This window comes from Tasmannia lanceolata, unplaced genomic scaffold, assembly GCF_043159265.1.
Source record: "Tasmannia lanceolata isolate RefF3 unplaced genomic scaffold, GAP_Taslan_0.1 ptg000006l, whole genome shotgun sequence".
Lineage (NCBI taxonomy): Eukaryota > Viridiplantae > Streptophyta > Magnoliopsida > Canellales > Winteraceae > Tasmannia > Tasmannia lanceolata.
The window spans coordinates 33,990,124-34,006,791 of NW_027518683.1; the positions used below are offsets into that span (position 1 = coordinate 33,990,124).

The window sequence follows — 16,668 nt, forward strand, 5'->3', positions numbered from 1 at the left end:
CTAATTGAAAATTGTTGGAAAGTTGCCTTGTTTCCATGCCACCGACTCAAGTGTCGTGTGGTGTGGGAAGCCAAAACAATAAGAAGCAAATATAGCAAGTCTTTTTAGGTTTTGGCAAAAACCTATGATATAAAAGAGATTGTTATTTTCTCTTTGGCACAAACGAGAGTGGGCTGCAAAGAGGGGTGTAGCAAAATAAGAGAGAGAGAGAAGACAGTGAGTTTTTCTTGGGTTCCTCTTGGAGCTTTCTCTTGGGGTTTTTTCTTGGATTTTCTCTTGTGGGTTTCTCTCGGGTTACTTGTGTACGGCCTTTGGTTGAGAAGCAAGAAAAGGGTTGCGGGTTTGTTATTAATCCATTGTAATCCTTGTATTTTGTTTTTTTCTCATAGTGGCAGATCATGTTTCTTGCTCGTGGAGTAGGCTTGGCGGAACCACGTAAAATCTTGGTGTTCATCTTATGGCTTGTTTATTACTTTTATCTTTTCCTGCTTAATTTGTGCACGGATCAGATTGCCCGAGGAATTTTCTCAACAAGTGGCATTAGAGCTAGGTTTCCAGGTTGTAGACGATGGTGAGAGGATGACAATACCTGCGTTGGGAAGGATGGATCGAGATGCCTCTCCAAGTTGACTGGGTGAGTCAACGTGTTGGCAGCTACACATGTGCATTGGCCTTATTGATCGAATCAGGAGGAGACTGAACCAAGATGATTCAAGGGTGTAGCTGGTACTTCAGAAGGCCAATGGTGGTTTGCGGAGACAGCATATCGGTGCCGACATTAACAGAAAATCTTCAGGTGGTTGTGAAACAAGTCAAGGTGGAGATTGTTGGAAAATTGCCTTGTTTCCACGCCACCGACTTAAATGTCGTGTAGTGTGGGAAAGCAAAACAGTAAGAAGCAAATATAGCAAGTCTTTTTAAGTTTTGGCAAAAACCTATGATATAAAAGAGATCATTATTTTCTCTTTGGCACAAACGAGAGTGGGCTGCAAAGAGGGGTGTAGCAAAACAAGAGAGAGAAGAGAGAGAAAGAAAGACAGAGAAAGAGGGAGAGAGGGGAGAGGAGAAGAAGAAAGTGGGTTTTTCTTGGGTTCCTCTTGTAGCTTTCTCTTGAGGTTTTTTCTTGGGTTTTCTCTTGTGGGTTTCTCTCAGGTTACTCATGTACGGTCTTGAGTTGAGAAGCAATGAAAGGGTTGCGGGTTTGTCGATTTGTGATTAATTCATTGTAATTCTTGTATTTTGTTTTCTCATAGTGGAAGATCGTGTTTCTTGCCCGTGGAGTAGGCTTGGCCAAATTATGTAAAATCTTGGTGTTCATCTTGTGGCTTGTGGATTACTTTTATCTTTTCCGTTTAATTTGTGCACGGATCAGATTGCCCGACGGATTTTCTCAACAAAAACAATGTTGAAAGGCTAAAACATGCTGTCATTAATAAGCCCAGATCATATTTGGAAAAAAAAATTGAGTAAATGATACAACAGTGTCACATCATTCTCTCCTGTTTTCTTTGTCAAGTGAGGGATCACATGCATTAGAGTTGTGGTTAGTGAAATCAAAAGTTGATACAGAAAATAGACATAAAAAGCCTTGTATGTCTTCAATCTTTAGTGTCAGTATCCAGAACTGCGAGAAGACTTAAAGCCGATGAGCCGAGATGCATGCCGTGCACAAACCCTCCATAATCCAGCTTGATTCTGTCACACACAAGTAAAACAGCATCCCAAAGTGCTGTCCTTCCCTGCAAAGCCACCAAGTTCCTCTTCATTTCAAAACAAGACGAGTAGAAAGTGGATAATATTTCATCGCTATGGAAAATCAGAGTTAGTGTTTGAGTTAATGCAGCAACTTTAAAATTTGGCGCATCAAAACTAACAACACAAATATGATGAAAATAAGATGCAAATAATGACTGAAAGAAATACATTGAGTTGTAGAGTGGAATCAATCCAGAAAATCAAGTCCCAGGAATTGTTGGAAAAGTAAAACAACTAAGAAAATCTTGATTCTGGTTGAGTCTTGGATGACTCTCAAGGCCGTGTTTGCTGGAGCTTTTGATGGGAAGCTGGGGCTTCTAGCTTCTAGATTAGAGGCTTCAGACTTCAAGGAGCTCGTTTGGGGAACAAAAGAATGGTAAGCCTGTTCCCGGGATTCCCGCCAAAGCTCCAGTCTCCCGGTGCGTCTTCTGCAGGTCACCTAGCTTCCAAAATTCCGGCTTCTAGGATTCCTGCGAAACCCGGCTTTGCATGGAAGCTGGCATTCGAAACATTCCGAGCATCCCAGAAGCAGCTGGCTTCACACCGCCAGGAAGCCCAGTCAAACGAGGGGCATAATGGAAAATTGAGTTTCAAAGATCCAAGCATTGAAGTATGAACCAACCTAAATAGGCTGGAAAGGAAGAAAATAAACTACAAAAAAATTATTAGGCCAGGCTTCAGAGGCTTCATCGAGTCCCAACCAACTCTGGTTAAGGTAAGTTATGGGTCCAATCCAGTTCCATGACCGACCAAATAATGAGTTGAAATCGTTGAGAAACATTCTTAATATGCAATCAGGAACAGGTTCAAGATCAAAACCATGATTAAAAAATATGCTAACTGAAGCTAGTAACTCGCAAAATAAACCATGTAAGCTAGTAAAGGAGGAAGGGTGTCAGAACAGGTTGAATTACCGTCATTAAGGGTATCTTAGTATACAATGCATTCCCCCTCTCGTTTGTCTCACTCGTCTCCCTTCTAATCATCATAGTATTGTTCAGTTTTACATGGTATCAAAGATAGGTGAAGAATAAAGATCTCACACAAAGGATCAGGACCAGACTTCTCAAAGGAGCTAGTTAATCCTTTCCACAAATCTTCCATCATATCCATCATCCGTACTTGCAAAACCCTAGATCTATTAGCCCTCCCTGTTCTTTGTCTTTCAAAACTAGATGCACCCGTTATTCTCTTTCCACTAGAATCTTGTATTAATCTACCTCTCCTTCCACCCTTCAAAATCCCTCGAGGGTTTTCCTTTTCTCCTCCAGTCCTCCTGCTGTTCTTCATTTTACTCACGTGCACCTCACGTAAGGTAAGGATCACATTAGCATTTCATTTAAGTGAGAAGTCCATAAAATAAGATAGACTCCATTCACTTAAAGGGATTTTAGCATTCAACTTACAAGAAGTGTGCAAGACAGCACCACCTTTCTGAAATTCAGCCCTAAACCTCTCTAACCTCATGAAATCTTGTCAAGACACAAATTCCTTCTCTCTTCCCACTCATCAAGGCATCCTTCTTTCTTCATCGCAAATCTGCCTATAGTCTCCTCTATGTTCCTACATTTTGTTAATCTTTGTTTCTTCTTCCAAAAACTCAAGATTACACCATTAAACTCAGAAATGACAACCAACTCTGTTGATCCTTCCCATTGCTCGTGCTCAAAGTCCAAGACAGTGAAGAGGCAGAAATGATAAATCATGGTCTCAAAATTCGGTTCCTTTCATTTAACAGGTGACAACTCAAATTTATATGGGGATGCTCAAATGACCAAAAGACCCCTATCATGAGCCCCTCAATCAAACACGGTCCACTGGACATGTTAAGCTTATTTACTGACTGGTGATGGTGATCAACTGTAAGCCCCTAGGTAAAGACATTTGCATAAGATACTATATGACAATTCCACAGTTGGATCAATACGTAGATACTTGACTTGCTTGCTTTCTCTAGCACTGAAGTTGCTGTTATAAAAAAAATGAGTATCTATAGACAATTAACTTCACAAAACTTGTCTAGTAAGTCAAGTGCATACGTCCTTTGAGATAGGCGCATTACATCATTGGTTCTATCCACTTCAAACCCCAAGGAAATAGTAGTGAAGTACCAGATCCTTCGTGTCAAAGGATCCTTCATTACAGTTGCTCCTGTCGGCAAATTCAAAGCTTTCTGGATGTTCCATATAGACCTTGTAGAAATGCATTCTTCACATCCATTTGACGAAGAGTTCATCCAAAGATGTTGGCCACTGCTGGGATGAATTTACTGTCGTGCTCTGGTTATAGGACTTAATGTCTCATTATAGTCAAGAACATACCTTTGACTGTAACCTTTGGCCGCTACCGCACTCTGTGCAAGGTTTTAAATTTCGGTTTCGGAATGCGATTCGGTCCTCACCGAAACCAAAATTTCGAACAGAAATCAGACAAAACCAATAAAGTAGTATTTTATCTTGTCATAAAATTTTCGGACTAAATTTCAAAAATTTAGGTAATTTCGCCCGAAATTTCGGTAGAATATTAAATAACATCTAAATTCCAAAATTTTGGGGATTTTCCTTAAATTTCGGACCGATTCATTTCGGAAAAACGAAATTTTGATCAAAATTTTTGAAGAAATTTTGTATGGTTTCGGGTTTACACGATTTCGTTTTCGTTCTCCACAGAAACCTGAAATTTCGGATTTCAGTCGAAATTTAAAACCTTGACTCTGTGTCAATGGTTCAATCCAACAACATTCCTGTCTGCAAGTCTCTTCACTATTTTCTACAAATCATTAAGTGAAAGGCTCACAATTCCACTATAGCTTATATCCACCTGTCATGACAGATATAGCCTCTATGAATCCCATTCATCAACCTATCTGAGAACCAATGCTTGTCCTTATTTTGACAAACATAGTACTCATATGCCTGGGTTTGTGGCATGTATAAGATGTGCTAATGGCAATGTGGATATTGATGTCGTTTGTGGCATGTACAAGATGTGCTAATGGCAATGTGGACATCGATGTGGCAGTCATGCAATTAGACAACTTACTCTCCCCCTTAATCTCGTATCTAATGGTCAGCGAATCATAAAAGTGAGACCCATCAAACAAAACATGACGTGAGATTAGAACCTTACGTGAAGTCAGGTAGTAGCATGAAAGCTACCTGATAATGCATCCCTTCTACTTCTCCGCTTTGCGGTGGAGTAAGTAGGCAATAAAACTACTGGTGTATACCGTGCTCTAAGAAGAAGTCTCTGACTGCCTGTGATGTGTAATCACCACCTCCGTCGCTTCGCAAAAAGGAGATACACCAATGTTGAGTAACAACAGCATGGAAGCAAGTAAACATAGAAGCAACATCAAATTTATTCTTGAAAAATAAATCTAAGTAAAGTGAGAGAAATCATCCAAAAAAATTACATAAAAATGAGAAGCGGATCAAGAAGCAACAAGGGTTGGACGCCAAACTTTAGAATACATAAACTGAAACAAAAAAAGGTCAATATTATTATGAAAGGGCAATGGAAGTTTATTGTGTTCATCGAGTTTACAACCAAGATGAAGATAGTATTTTTTATTACAAGATGAAATTAAAAAGCCTATGAAACCTGATTAAAACAGTGACTTCGTGTGATCAACCTCCACTTCGCCGCCTTCATAGGCTAGTTCCCAAGAACAAGCATAGGTGTAAAGATAAAATCAATGATTACATGCTTGAAATCGGGTGAGAACTCGACAAAGGTAAAAAGAGAGTTGACTTGGGCAAGTTTATGATTGAGGCAGTCACCTTTTCACTAACTTGGGTGAGTAAAAGGAGTTTTTGATTGATTTTGGAAGGGCAAAACTCTGGCTCAGCTACGTTACAAGCTATTCGACTTGGGCAAGTCAATGACTGGTGCGGGGGTTTTTAAACAATGGATAAAATAATACATAAACTGTGAGTAAATTTTTAAACAAACAACAATTTATGTCGAATACTAGGTATGACATCGATAGCAGGAATATTAAACGAAGACACAGAAAAGAGACACACTAACAACATGAGCGATGAGAAGGATACATAGCCCATGATAACGCGAGAAGAACGAGAATATGAAAGAAGAACACTGTTACTTGTACCATCTGTAATATGGTGAGTGGTGCCCTTATCTACAACCCACAAAGCTTCGGAAGGCACAATGAGCATTAAGTCTTCCATGTGATGTGTCAAGGCATCAAAGTGTGGATTGTAGTGGTAGTAGGCAGTCCAGACTCCAGAACTACATGGATGCGTGTGGCATATATCTGGAAATCATAAGGTGACAGTGAAGGTGGAGCAGGGTTGAAGGAGCCAATGGACCCAGGAGTACAAAGACAATGCTATGGTGGAGCAAACACAATAAATGGTTGATGTGTCAGGAGAAGACCACCCTTAGCTCGCAATTGTCCACCATGTCCAAGCTGACGATTATAATTGTCGACACAAGATGTCCGTGGATTATGAAATTGCAATTGCTTGTGCTCATAAGGAGATAACCCCATCCTCTGCCATTGCCACTCCCACGGCCTCGACCTCATCCTGTCCAAGAGAATTAGGATAAGATGAACAAAAATTTCAAAGCCTTCCAAACAGATGTAGATGTTTAAAAAGAAGGCTTAGATGATCTCTCAACCGATTTGGTCACGAATACCATGCCATGGTGTTGAAACCAGTGTTTAAAAACGCAGATGCAGGTCTAAATGCGGCCAAGAAAAATCCTTGTCGACTCGGCGCGGACACTGCCAAGAACGTGGTTGACAACGTTGAGTACTCGGTTGACGCAGTCACAACTCGGGAGAATGAAAGCAGTTTTTATTGACTCTATAGGGCAAAACGTGGAATGCGGCAAAGGGAAAAGGGAGTCGACTCGGGGGAGTCCAAAATGATGCTGGGGGTTTTAAAACTATGCTTGAAATAGTAAAACCCAACGCTCAAGAAATGTCCAAAAGGAACTCATGGTCACAAGGAAAATTGTAAAACCATAGTCATCATCAAGTTTTGAAGATAGTGAACATTGAGTCGTCGATCAAATGTTGCATAGACACGAACTAATAAAAAAAATCATCATTGGCCCAAGGTATTCTTGAATGAATGATTTTTCTTTCTTGCTATTCGGAAGGGCAACCTAGAGTCGTGTGATCCAAGACTCGGATTGTTCAACGTAGAAGAAATGTAATGTCTTCCACAATTTCCTTCCATAAGTGATGCCCAACACTTCACCAAGAGCTTCTACTGAAAGGGTGGAGTTAAGCCATGCTATCAAAAAATAATCCTTAGCAAACCATGACTCATATGGCCAGTTTACGCATCCAGCAAGTTGGAATACCATCAGCGAATTCATCAAAAAAATCATTAACTGGAGACACCTTTGGTCTTTCCTTCTATTGGATCTACTTTTGAGTTCATCGGGAGGAAAATCCAAACCTTCCAGATGATCAAGGAGTCCCTACATTGACGGAAAGGATTTGACCCCTTCCACAAGAAGTTTTCATGGGAAAGTTTAATGGTGAAATGTTGAGAAAACATGGGAGACAAAGAAAGTCCCTATGCAAAAAGGACGGAAAGGATTTGACCCCTTCCACAAGAAGTTTTCATGGGAAATTTTAATGGTGAAATGTTGAGAAAACATTGGAAACAAAAATGACGAGAAAGGAGAGGAAATACATTGAAGAGGATTAATAACGAAGATCAGATAAAGAAGAAGCTAGAAATATAGAAAATGAAAGGGAAAAATAGGGTCGAGATAACAGTTTAGGAAATAGTGCACAGATGGCCTTAGAAGAAAGAGGACATTATGAGGAATCCAAAGAAATGGGATGCAGGGTTGGAATGGAGTGAGTTGATCACAAGATAAGATTTGAGCTGTGAATGTTTTGTAGGATATGGGAGGATATTTGTGGATTTTGACATTTAAAATGGAAGGATACTAACATGCACCTAATTTCAAGTTATGTTGTGCTATAATGCACCAAATTAAGGGAAATGTTGGGCCATCCTTTTATATTTTAAAAAGAAGTTTATACAAGTCACCAACTTGCATTGCACTTAAGTTGGGCTTAAGTTAGAACCAAAAGTTGAGATATTACAAAGAACAGAGAGGAAACCCTAATATTTTTCGTGTTGGAGAAAGAAAGTCAAAGATTTCGAAGATTTTTGGAGAAAATATGGAACATGGGACTTGAAAACAAGAATAAAAAATGAAAATGGACATATATAGGCTGGTTCTAGGGGATGAAATAGAATACGGAGAAAGATTAGAAAGAAACACTACAAAGACAAGAAAAGTGGATGGGATAATAAAGACCTTGATTATGACATCATAGGTACTTAGATATTCATCTTCTTGATGTCAAGGCTCTAATATCATGCAAAAACTCACTTGATATGATAGATTAGAAAAAAGTGTAGCAGTACAAGAGACAAATAATGGAATCAAAACTCAATTCCTTTCATTCAACAATGATAAAATACAAGTTGCAACCATGGTTTTAAATTTCAACCGAAACGTTTCGTTTCGGTTCGGTGGAAAAGGAAACGAAGTTCACATTGAGTGGGAAAAGAACCAAACTTCGTCGAAACGTTTCAGAAATTTCGGTGAAACGTTTCGGTGAAGTACAAAATTTCACCCGAAGTTTCGGAAATTTCGGTGAAACGTTTCCGAAATTTCACCAAAATTTTGGTGAAATTTTTACAAGATTTCGTCCGAAATTTTGTACCGAAACCGAAAAGTTTCGGCTTCGCTGATGACCGAAACCGAAACCGAGATTTAAAACCTTGGTTGCAACTGATATTTATGTGGTATTAAAAATTAGCAAAATACCCCTACAATGAATTTTGATCGATTCTAGCATAGAATATGTAAAGAAAGTAGTGAGAGCACCACTGAAAAAATAAAAACATTGCCCTTTATCATTAAAATAAATTGCCCAAACACTTGACATTACATTTGCCTGTGCTCTCTAGAAATCACTCAAGGAGTCTTCTGTTTAAAAATACACAGAACATATCATGCAACTTCAGACAGAGATTCAAACATGTAGAAGATGCTCTCTTTTCATGAGTACCTTCCAAAGATGAAGAATCTATTTGATCTATTTGTAACGATCAAGAAATTACTTGATGAGCACGATAAGATTTGCTACGAGCGAAATAGACATTAGTACCATATCATCAGCCCATCACTATTGATGAGGAAAGTTTTCCCATCCTTTACAGATTTACATGCCCTCCTCCTTCAATATTGTTAGTGTATGTATATGCCTATGGGCATATTCGTCTTTTGTACATTTCTCATTATATATAAATACATAAGTGAGGGGGAGACTCCCAAAGTCACAATTTCTTTCTCTCATTCTCTTCCTCAACATGGTATCAGAGCCCTAAGGTTTTGAGTCCCTAGGGACCCCCATAGCAGCCCCTCATCCTCCCTCTTCTTTTCTCCCTTCTCCTCTAACCCTAACCCAACATCCCCGCCCCCCACCCTCTTCCTTTCCCTTCCCTTCTCCTCCTCCTCCCATTGCCCCTTCCCTTTCCCCTAACTCCTCTACTCCCTGCTACAGCAACCTGCCCCACCACCTCCCCACCCAACTATAGTAACCGCTACAGTACCCTAAAAAAAAAAAAAACCATTTCTATACCGTAGAAATCTGCTCCCGCAGCCTCACTTTCTCCGTCTTTCTGCTCCTAATGGCTTAAATATCTTTTACCTATTTTCATCTTCTTTTCGCGGCTCCGATCTTATATCCCTAGATCTATGTGTCTTCATCATGTCAGCGAGGGTTTCTTTCATGCCCTATTTATAATTTGTCTCTCTTCGGAGCCGCGATCTCCATTATTGATTTCTCAGCTCTCCGCCTCGGCATCTTTCTTCTCGTCAGTTGATTCTCTCGTTGATTATTTCCTCATGGATAGCCCCGTTATTGAGGATCCCTCTCTCGGGTGGCCCCCCTGTGGCTACTGTTCCTACGGCTTGCCCATCCTCCTCCTCTTATAACCCTCTGTCTTCTTCGATGGATGGTTCTTTTCCTCCCATGACCACAGTCAGGCTTGATGGTTCCAATTACCTGAATTGGAAAGTGGTTGTGGAGACCTATCTCATTACTAGGGAGAGATTTCTATTCTTCGTCGTAACCCCCCTCCTTCTAGTGATCCCACTTATGATAAGTGGGAGCAAGATGATGCCCTTATCAGTACTCTCCTCTGGCAGAGTATGTCCTCTGAGATTTCCGGGACCATGATACACCTTCCCACTGCTCGCCAAGTTTGGGATCATACTGCTACTACCTTCTCCGGAAAAGGCAACCTCTCTCGAATCTGTTCCACATATTCTCAGTGGATGAACTTTCGCCGCGGAAACACTCCTCTCTCGACCTACTACAGTCAGTTTGTTTCCCATTACCAGCAGTTAGATGTTCTTATGCCTCTTACCACTGATTTGACTACGGCCGCACAGCAGCATGATCATATACGTGTCGTTCAGTTTCTCAAGACTTTGGGTCCTGAGTACATGCATCTCCGTTGGCAGATATTTGGATCTGACATGATGCCCTCTCTTCAGGAGGTTTACTTGCGTGCCCAACAGTGTACTCTTGGTGACTGTGTCGGCTCCTTCGGTTGATATTACTGTCACTGCTGCATATGGCGTAGGTGACCGTGCTACTCGGGGTGGAGGCACCTTCGGTCGTGGCCGTGGCCGTGACTCTGGCCGTGGTGGTCGTCGTGGCGGTGGATGTGATCTTCCTGCAGGGCGTGGTGGCCAACCGCGTCCATATTGCTCGCATTGTCGTCGTGAGGGACACTATATGCAGACTTGCTATGTTTTGCACCCTGAACTTTGTTTTTCCTCTGAGGCTCGTTTTGGCCGCTCGGCACACCTCGTTGCACCAGATTCTTCTGAGCCCTCCTCTGCTTCCGTTCCGCCCAGCACTGGGCCTCAGGCTGATGGTGTTTTTATGTCTCGTGCTGACTATGATGAGTTACAGCGTCTCAGGTCTATCAGCCATCCCCCAACTGCGACTTTTGCTCAACTAGGTAGCTCCCCTGCATCTCTTCTTACTAGCTCGAGCTCCTGGATCATTGATTCTGGAGCCTCCAATCATGTGATAGGCACTTCCTCCAAACTTCGTTCATTTCGTCCACTTTTTTATCAGTCCATCACACTGGCTGATGGGAGCTCCACTCCTATCTCTGGTGTTGGTGATATTTCTCCTCGTGTTGGACTTACAATGTCATTTGTTCTAAGTGTACCCAAGTCACCATTTAATTTACTCTCAGTTAGTCAGCTTACTAAAAATCTCAACTGTTCTGTCTCATTTTATCCCTCTTAGTGCTTCTTTTAGGATCTCTTGACTGGAAGGACGATTGGCTCGGGCCGTGAAGTAGATGGGCTTTATCGTCTGGATTGTAGCCCTTCTCGTACCATTTTACACAACTCCAGCGACGCATATCAGTAGCACTGTCGTCTTGGACATCCCATCCTTGATCGTTTGCGATGGACATCTATAATTCTTCTTCTGTTACCCCCTTTACGTGCAAGGCCTGTGAACTTGGGAAACACCATAGGGTGTCCTTTAGTCGGGCCTCACACCCTTTTGATTTAGTGCATTCCGATGTATGGGGTCCTGCGCGGACTACCTCTGTTTTTGGATATCATTATTTTGTCATTTTTATTGACGATTATTCAAGTATGTGTTGGCTTTATTTACTGAAAGATCGCTCAGAAGTATTCTCTGTTTTTCGTACTTTTCATTCAGAAATTACTAACCAATTTAATGCACTCTCAAATGCCTTCGCACTGATAATGCCGGGGAATATTTCTTGAAGTCCAATGGTTTTGAGGAATTTCTTTCCACTAGTGGTATACATCAATCTTCCTATGCTCACACCTCTCAACAAAATGGTGTCGCTGAACGGAAAATGCGATCATTATTGGATGGAATTTGCACTCTTCTCTTTCAGAAGCGAGTTCCCAAATCTTATTGGGGCGATGCAGTTCTCACTGCTAACTATCTGGCCAATCGGCTCCATCCTCGGTTCTAGGTGGCTCATCCCCTTTCTCAATTTTACGTCATCATCATGAGCCATTTCCTCTTCCTCCTCGTGTATTCGAGTGTTTTTGTTTTGTCCACAATCTTGGACCTGGTTTGGATAAATTAGATCCTAAATCTGAAAGATGCATTTTCCTCGGCTACTCACGCACCTAGAAAGGTTATCACTGTTATAGCCCTCAGTTGAGTCGATCCTATGTCTCGACGGATGTTTCATTCTTCGAGACTGAGCCCTTCTTTCTGAGCCCTTCGGATACGACCCCTCTCACTCATTCTTCAGATCTTCCTATACTGATTCTCGTTCTTCTTGACCCGGTAGCCTATCCATCTCCATCGTCTTTCTTACCTTCTCCTTCTGTGGTTCCTGTTCCAGATACCTCTCCTCCCTTACAGGTACCTTCTCGGCCCCCGGCTCCATTAATTAAGAAGACCTATCAGTGCCGCCATACGTCTGCAGCTCATCCATCTCCGGCAGCACCATCGCCAGCCCATCAGAAGCTCCCTCCTTCCACATCTGAGGTATATATCGACTCTCCTATTGCCTCCCGCACTCAGTCTCATAGTACTGCTCATCCTATTTCGTCTTTTGTTTCATATGATGCTCACGCCTGCTTTCCACAGTTTTGTGTCCTCTCTATCTTCTGTTTCTTTGCCAGAGTCCTTGGCTACAGCACTTGATCACCCGGGGTAGCGCGCTACTATGGACCTTGAGATGGATGCCCTTTAGGCAAATCAAACTTGGGATTTAGTTCCACTGCCTCCTGGTGCACGCCCCGTTGGGTGTCGTTGGGTCTATACTGTGAAATATTTGCCTGATGGCTCTGTTGAGTGCCTTAAGGCGTGCTTGGTTGCCATAGGATACACTCAGACGTTTGGGTGGACTATAGCGAGACATTTTCTCTTGTGGCGAAGATTCCTTCAGTGCGTGTTCTACTTTCTCTTGCTGTTAATCAGGGCTGGCCTCTACATCAGTTGGGTGTCAAAAATGATTTTCTTCATGGTGAGCTCACAGAGGAAGTTTACATGGAGCAACCTCCTGGGTATGTTGCTCACGGGGAGATGTCATCCTCTGTGTGTCGATTAAAGAAAGACATTTACGGTCTTAAGCAATCTCCTAGAGCATGGTTTGGAAGGTTCAGTGATGCCATTATGCGCTTTGATATGAAGCAGTGTGCAGCTGATCATTCTGTCTTCAGTTGTCAGTCTACAGTAGGGTGTGTACTCTTGATAGTCTATGTCGATGACATCATCACTGATAGTGATACAGCTGGGATCCAGAAATTGAAGACATTCTTGCAAAATGATTTCTCTACCAAGGATTTGGGTCGTCTTAGATACTTCTTGGGTATTAAAGTTGCATATTCGATAAAGAGGATTTCTCTCTCGCAGAGGAAATATGTCTTAGACCTGCTTGAGGAGACAGGTTGTCTTGGAGTGAAACCTCCCTCAGTTCCCATGGATGCAAATGTGAAGTTACTACCTGAAGAGGGAGACTTGTTAGATGACCCAGGCAGATACAGGAGGCTAGTTGGTAAACTTATCTACCTTACAGTCACACGCCTAGATATCTCCTTTGTTGTTAGTGCTGCCAGCCAACATATGAGTTCACATCGTACTTCACACTGGGCAGCAGTTCTTCAGATTCTTCGGCATTTAAAAAGTGCTCCACGTAGAGGGTTGCTATTCAAGAAACATGGACATCAGAAGATAAAAGGGTACACAGATGCAGATTAGGCAGGATCTTCAGCAGATAGGAGATCTACCACAAGATACTGCACATCTGTGGAAGGTAACCTTGTATCATGGCGGAGTAAGAAACAGGATGTTATCTCCAAATCTAGTGCAGAGGCGGAGTATAGAGCTATGGCACACACAAGGGGAGAGCTCATTTGGTTACGTTCTCTCTTGTCAGAGATCGGTTTCTCCCCCTCATCTCCTTCTCAGTTATATTGAGACAACAAGGCAGTGATTCACATTGCCACAAATCCAGTCTTTCATGAGATAACTAAACATATCGAGGTTGATTGCCACTTCATTCGGCACCGGATTCAAAAAGGAGAAATATGCACAGGGTTCACTAGATCGGTGGACCAATCAGCGGATATGTTTACCAAGCCATTGAACAAAGCTATATTGAATGATAATTGTGGCAAGCTAGGAATGTTTGACATATACATTCCAGCTAGAGGGGGAGTGTTAGTGTATGTATATGCCTATGGGCATATCCGTCTTTTGTACATTTTTCATTATATATAAATACACAAGTGAGGGGGAGACTTCCAAACTCACAATTTCTTTCTCTCATTTTCTTCCTCAACAAATATGTATTGTGGCCTCCTCACATCACCAAAGGCATTTGCCAAGTCATCCACTCAGGTATATCCCAAAGACACTTTCGATGCTCTGTACTATGTTAGCTCTCCCAATCCTCTTGGTCATGGGGGAGGCCATGGTCGTGGAAAAGGTAGATTTTCTGCATAGTATTAGAACCAAGGGGTTCCTCGCCCTGACCTGGAGGATAAACCCCAGCCCCAACTATACCAAGGCTCAACATGGTCTGTTACCGAATCCACTTATTCCTGAATATGCTACTCAAGGTTCTAGATCTAATAATCAATATCGTACTTAACATCCATCTCTAGAGAGCAGTCAGATCAGTCAACGTCTGGAAGCATACAATTGTTGAATGCTATTGTTGGTACAATCGTAAGTACAAGCAGTTCCTTCAGACTTCCCATGCACATTAGATGGGAGATATGTCCCTCACCACTTGTGATATTCTTGAGTAGTATATACAGGTGCTACACACCGTCCATTTGACAACATAGGTACCTTGTATTTCTTAGTTCTTTATTCTGAGTTTTAGGGTCATTCCACCCATCAATCATGTCATTTTTGCTACCATCTTATCGACATTTGAATACTTTTCATTTTTCTGGCATTTATCTAGTCACAACATTCAAAGAAAAAATGTTATTGTTAGAAAGTATGTGTATGTGTGCTGATGCCTAAGGGCATAGTTGTCATTGTACTCTTCACTCTTTATATAAATAATAAGTGAGGGGGAGTTATCCTCAACTCACTCTTTCTTTCTCTCATTCTCATCTCTTCCTCTTATAATGTGGTATCAGAGCCCTAGGGTTACGATGCCCTAGGGACCACGTCCGCTTCGCCTCGCCTAGCCTCGCCTCCGACTCTCCTCCCTCTCTCTCGGACAAACCTAACCCCAAATCCATCCTTTCCAAACCCTAACCCTAACCCATGAACAGTACCGTGAATAGTGTCTTGAACAATACCATAAATAGTACCAGTGAACAGTACCGTGAATAGTGCCGCCCCCTCTAACCCCAAATCAGTGCTGGATCCCCTCTCCCTTACCCAAATCAATACCGCACCCTCTATCCTACCCCAACATATGTTCTAAAACCCCACCCCACCTTATTCTATTTCCTTGTTCTTAAAACCCTAAACCCTAACAATCATTTAAATCATCTATTTTCTATTCCTTCGCAGCCTTTTCTATTTTTCCTAGTGCCCTAATGAACTAGACTGCCATTCTATTTTGACGTGTAGTCTTATGCCTCCCTCCACTATCTCTCTTCTCCAGAGTCACGGTATGTCTTTTGGGCCCTTCTAAGTTCCTTTTCCTCTCGTTGTTTACTTTCCCTTTCCTTGTTTTTCCTACCCTTTCACTTCCTATAAAAGGTGCACACCATGTGTTTGCTTAAATGTCTGAGTGAGCTATTGTGCGTCCGCCTTCATCTCCTAACCTCTCATCTCCTCTCCTCATGGCTAGTGATCCTATGTCTTCTTATGCTTTGTCTCTTCCTCGGAGCTACACTATTATGGCCAGGCTCGTCGTGTGATTCTCCACTTCTCTCTTGTTTATCCTCTACCGTAGTGTGCTTGAGGGTGTCTCTATATTTCTATCATCATGGATCCTCATCTTAGATCCCCTCGTACTACCGGATCGACTTCTCCGCCTTCGGCTCCCTTTCCACTACCGACTCCTGCCCCTTTGGTTGGAGCTTCTATTCTTGATGCGTATATTGGTGATGGATCTTCTGGCCGTGGCGGTGGTTGTCCTTCCCCCTTCACTGGATCAGTCTGTATCTCTCGCGCTGACTATGATGAGCTTTTGCGCCTACGTGCGCATCGTCAAGCCCATATTGCCCCTTTTGCACAACCCAATAGTCCCCCTGCTTCGCTTCTTACTACCTCTGGTCCTTGGATTATTGATTCCGGGGCGTCCAACCATATAACGGGTAACCATACTTCCCTTCGCTCGTTTCAGCCCCTTCAGCTCACTTCTACTGTTACTTTAGCCGATGGACCACTACACCCATATCTAGTACTGGCACTGTTTCCCTTACCCTGGTCTTACCTTGTCATCGGTCCTTTGTGTTCCCAAGTCACCCTTTAATTTACTGTCTGTGACCCAAATTACCATAACTCATCATTGTTCGGTCTCTTTCTTCCCCTCTCATTGTCTCTTTCAGGACCTTTCCATTGAGAAGACGATTGTGTCGGGCCGTACGGCCAATAGTCTCTATTACCTTGACTGTGATCCTCGTGATGTGTTGCATAACTCCGTTGATGCCTATCAATGGCATTGCCGTCTCGGCCATCCTTCTCTTTAGCAACTTCAACAGTCCTTTGTTATCTCTGGCCCTCTTCAGTCCTTTCAGTGCGAAGCCTATGAGCTTGGGCAGGTTAGCTGCATCTCACATCCATTGGATGCTAGTTCACTCTGATGTCTGGCGTCCTTCCCGAAATATGTATCTTCTAGGTTATCGATACTTCCTCATTTTTGTTGATGATTTCTCCGGTATGACTTGGCTCTTTCCCCTTAA

At 42.3% G+C, this 16,668-nt stretch overlaps 1 protein-coding gene across 5 annotated transcripts in view; it reads right to left on the minus strand.

Moving 5' to 3' along the window:
- Positions 1-1,421: 1,421 nt before the first annotated feature.
- LOC143880248 (cytochrome B561, amino-terminal protein) overlaps positions 1,422-16,668 on the minus strand; it is a 52,010-nt gene continuing 36,763 nt past the window's right edge. For 4 of the 5 annotated variants that reach the window (XM_077383078.1, XM_077383080.1, XM_077383079.1 and 1 more), the window contains exon 7: positions 1,422-1,739. In XM_077383078.1, coding sequence (XP_077239193.1) covers positions 1,599-1,739 — 141 coding nt within the window. In that variant the 3' untranslated portion in view covers positions 1,422-1,598. Of the gene's footprint in view, positions 1,740-4,884; positions 5,041-16,668 lie in introns of all 5 variants that reach the window. The other variant, XR_013251600.1, reaches the window with a different exon arrangement.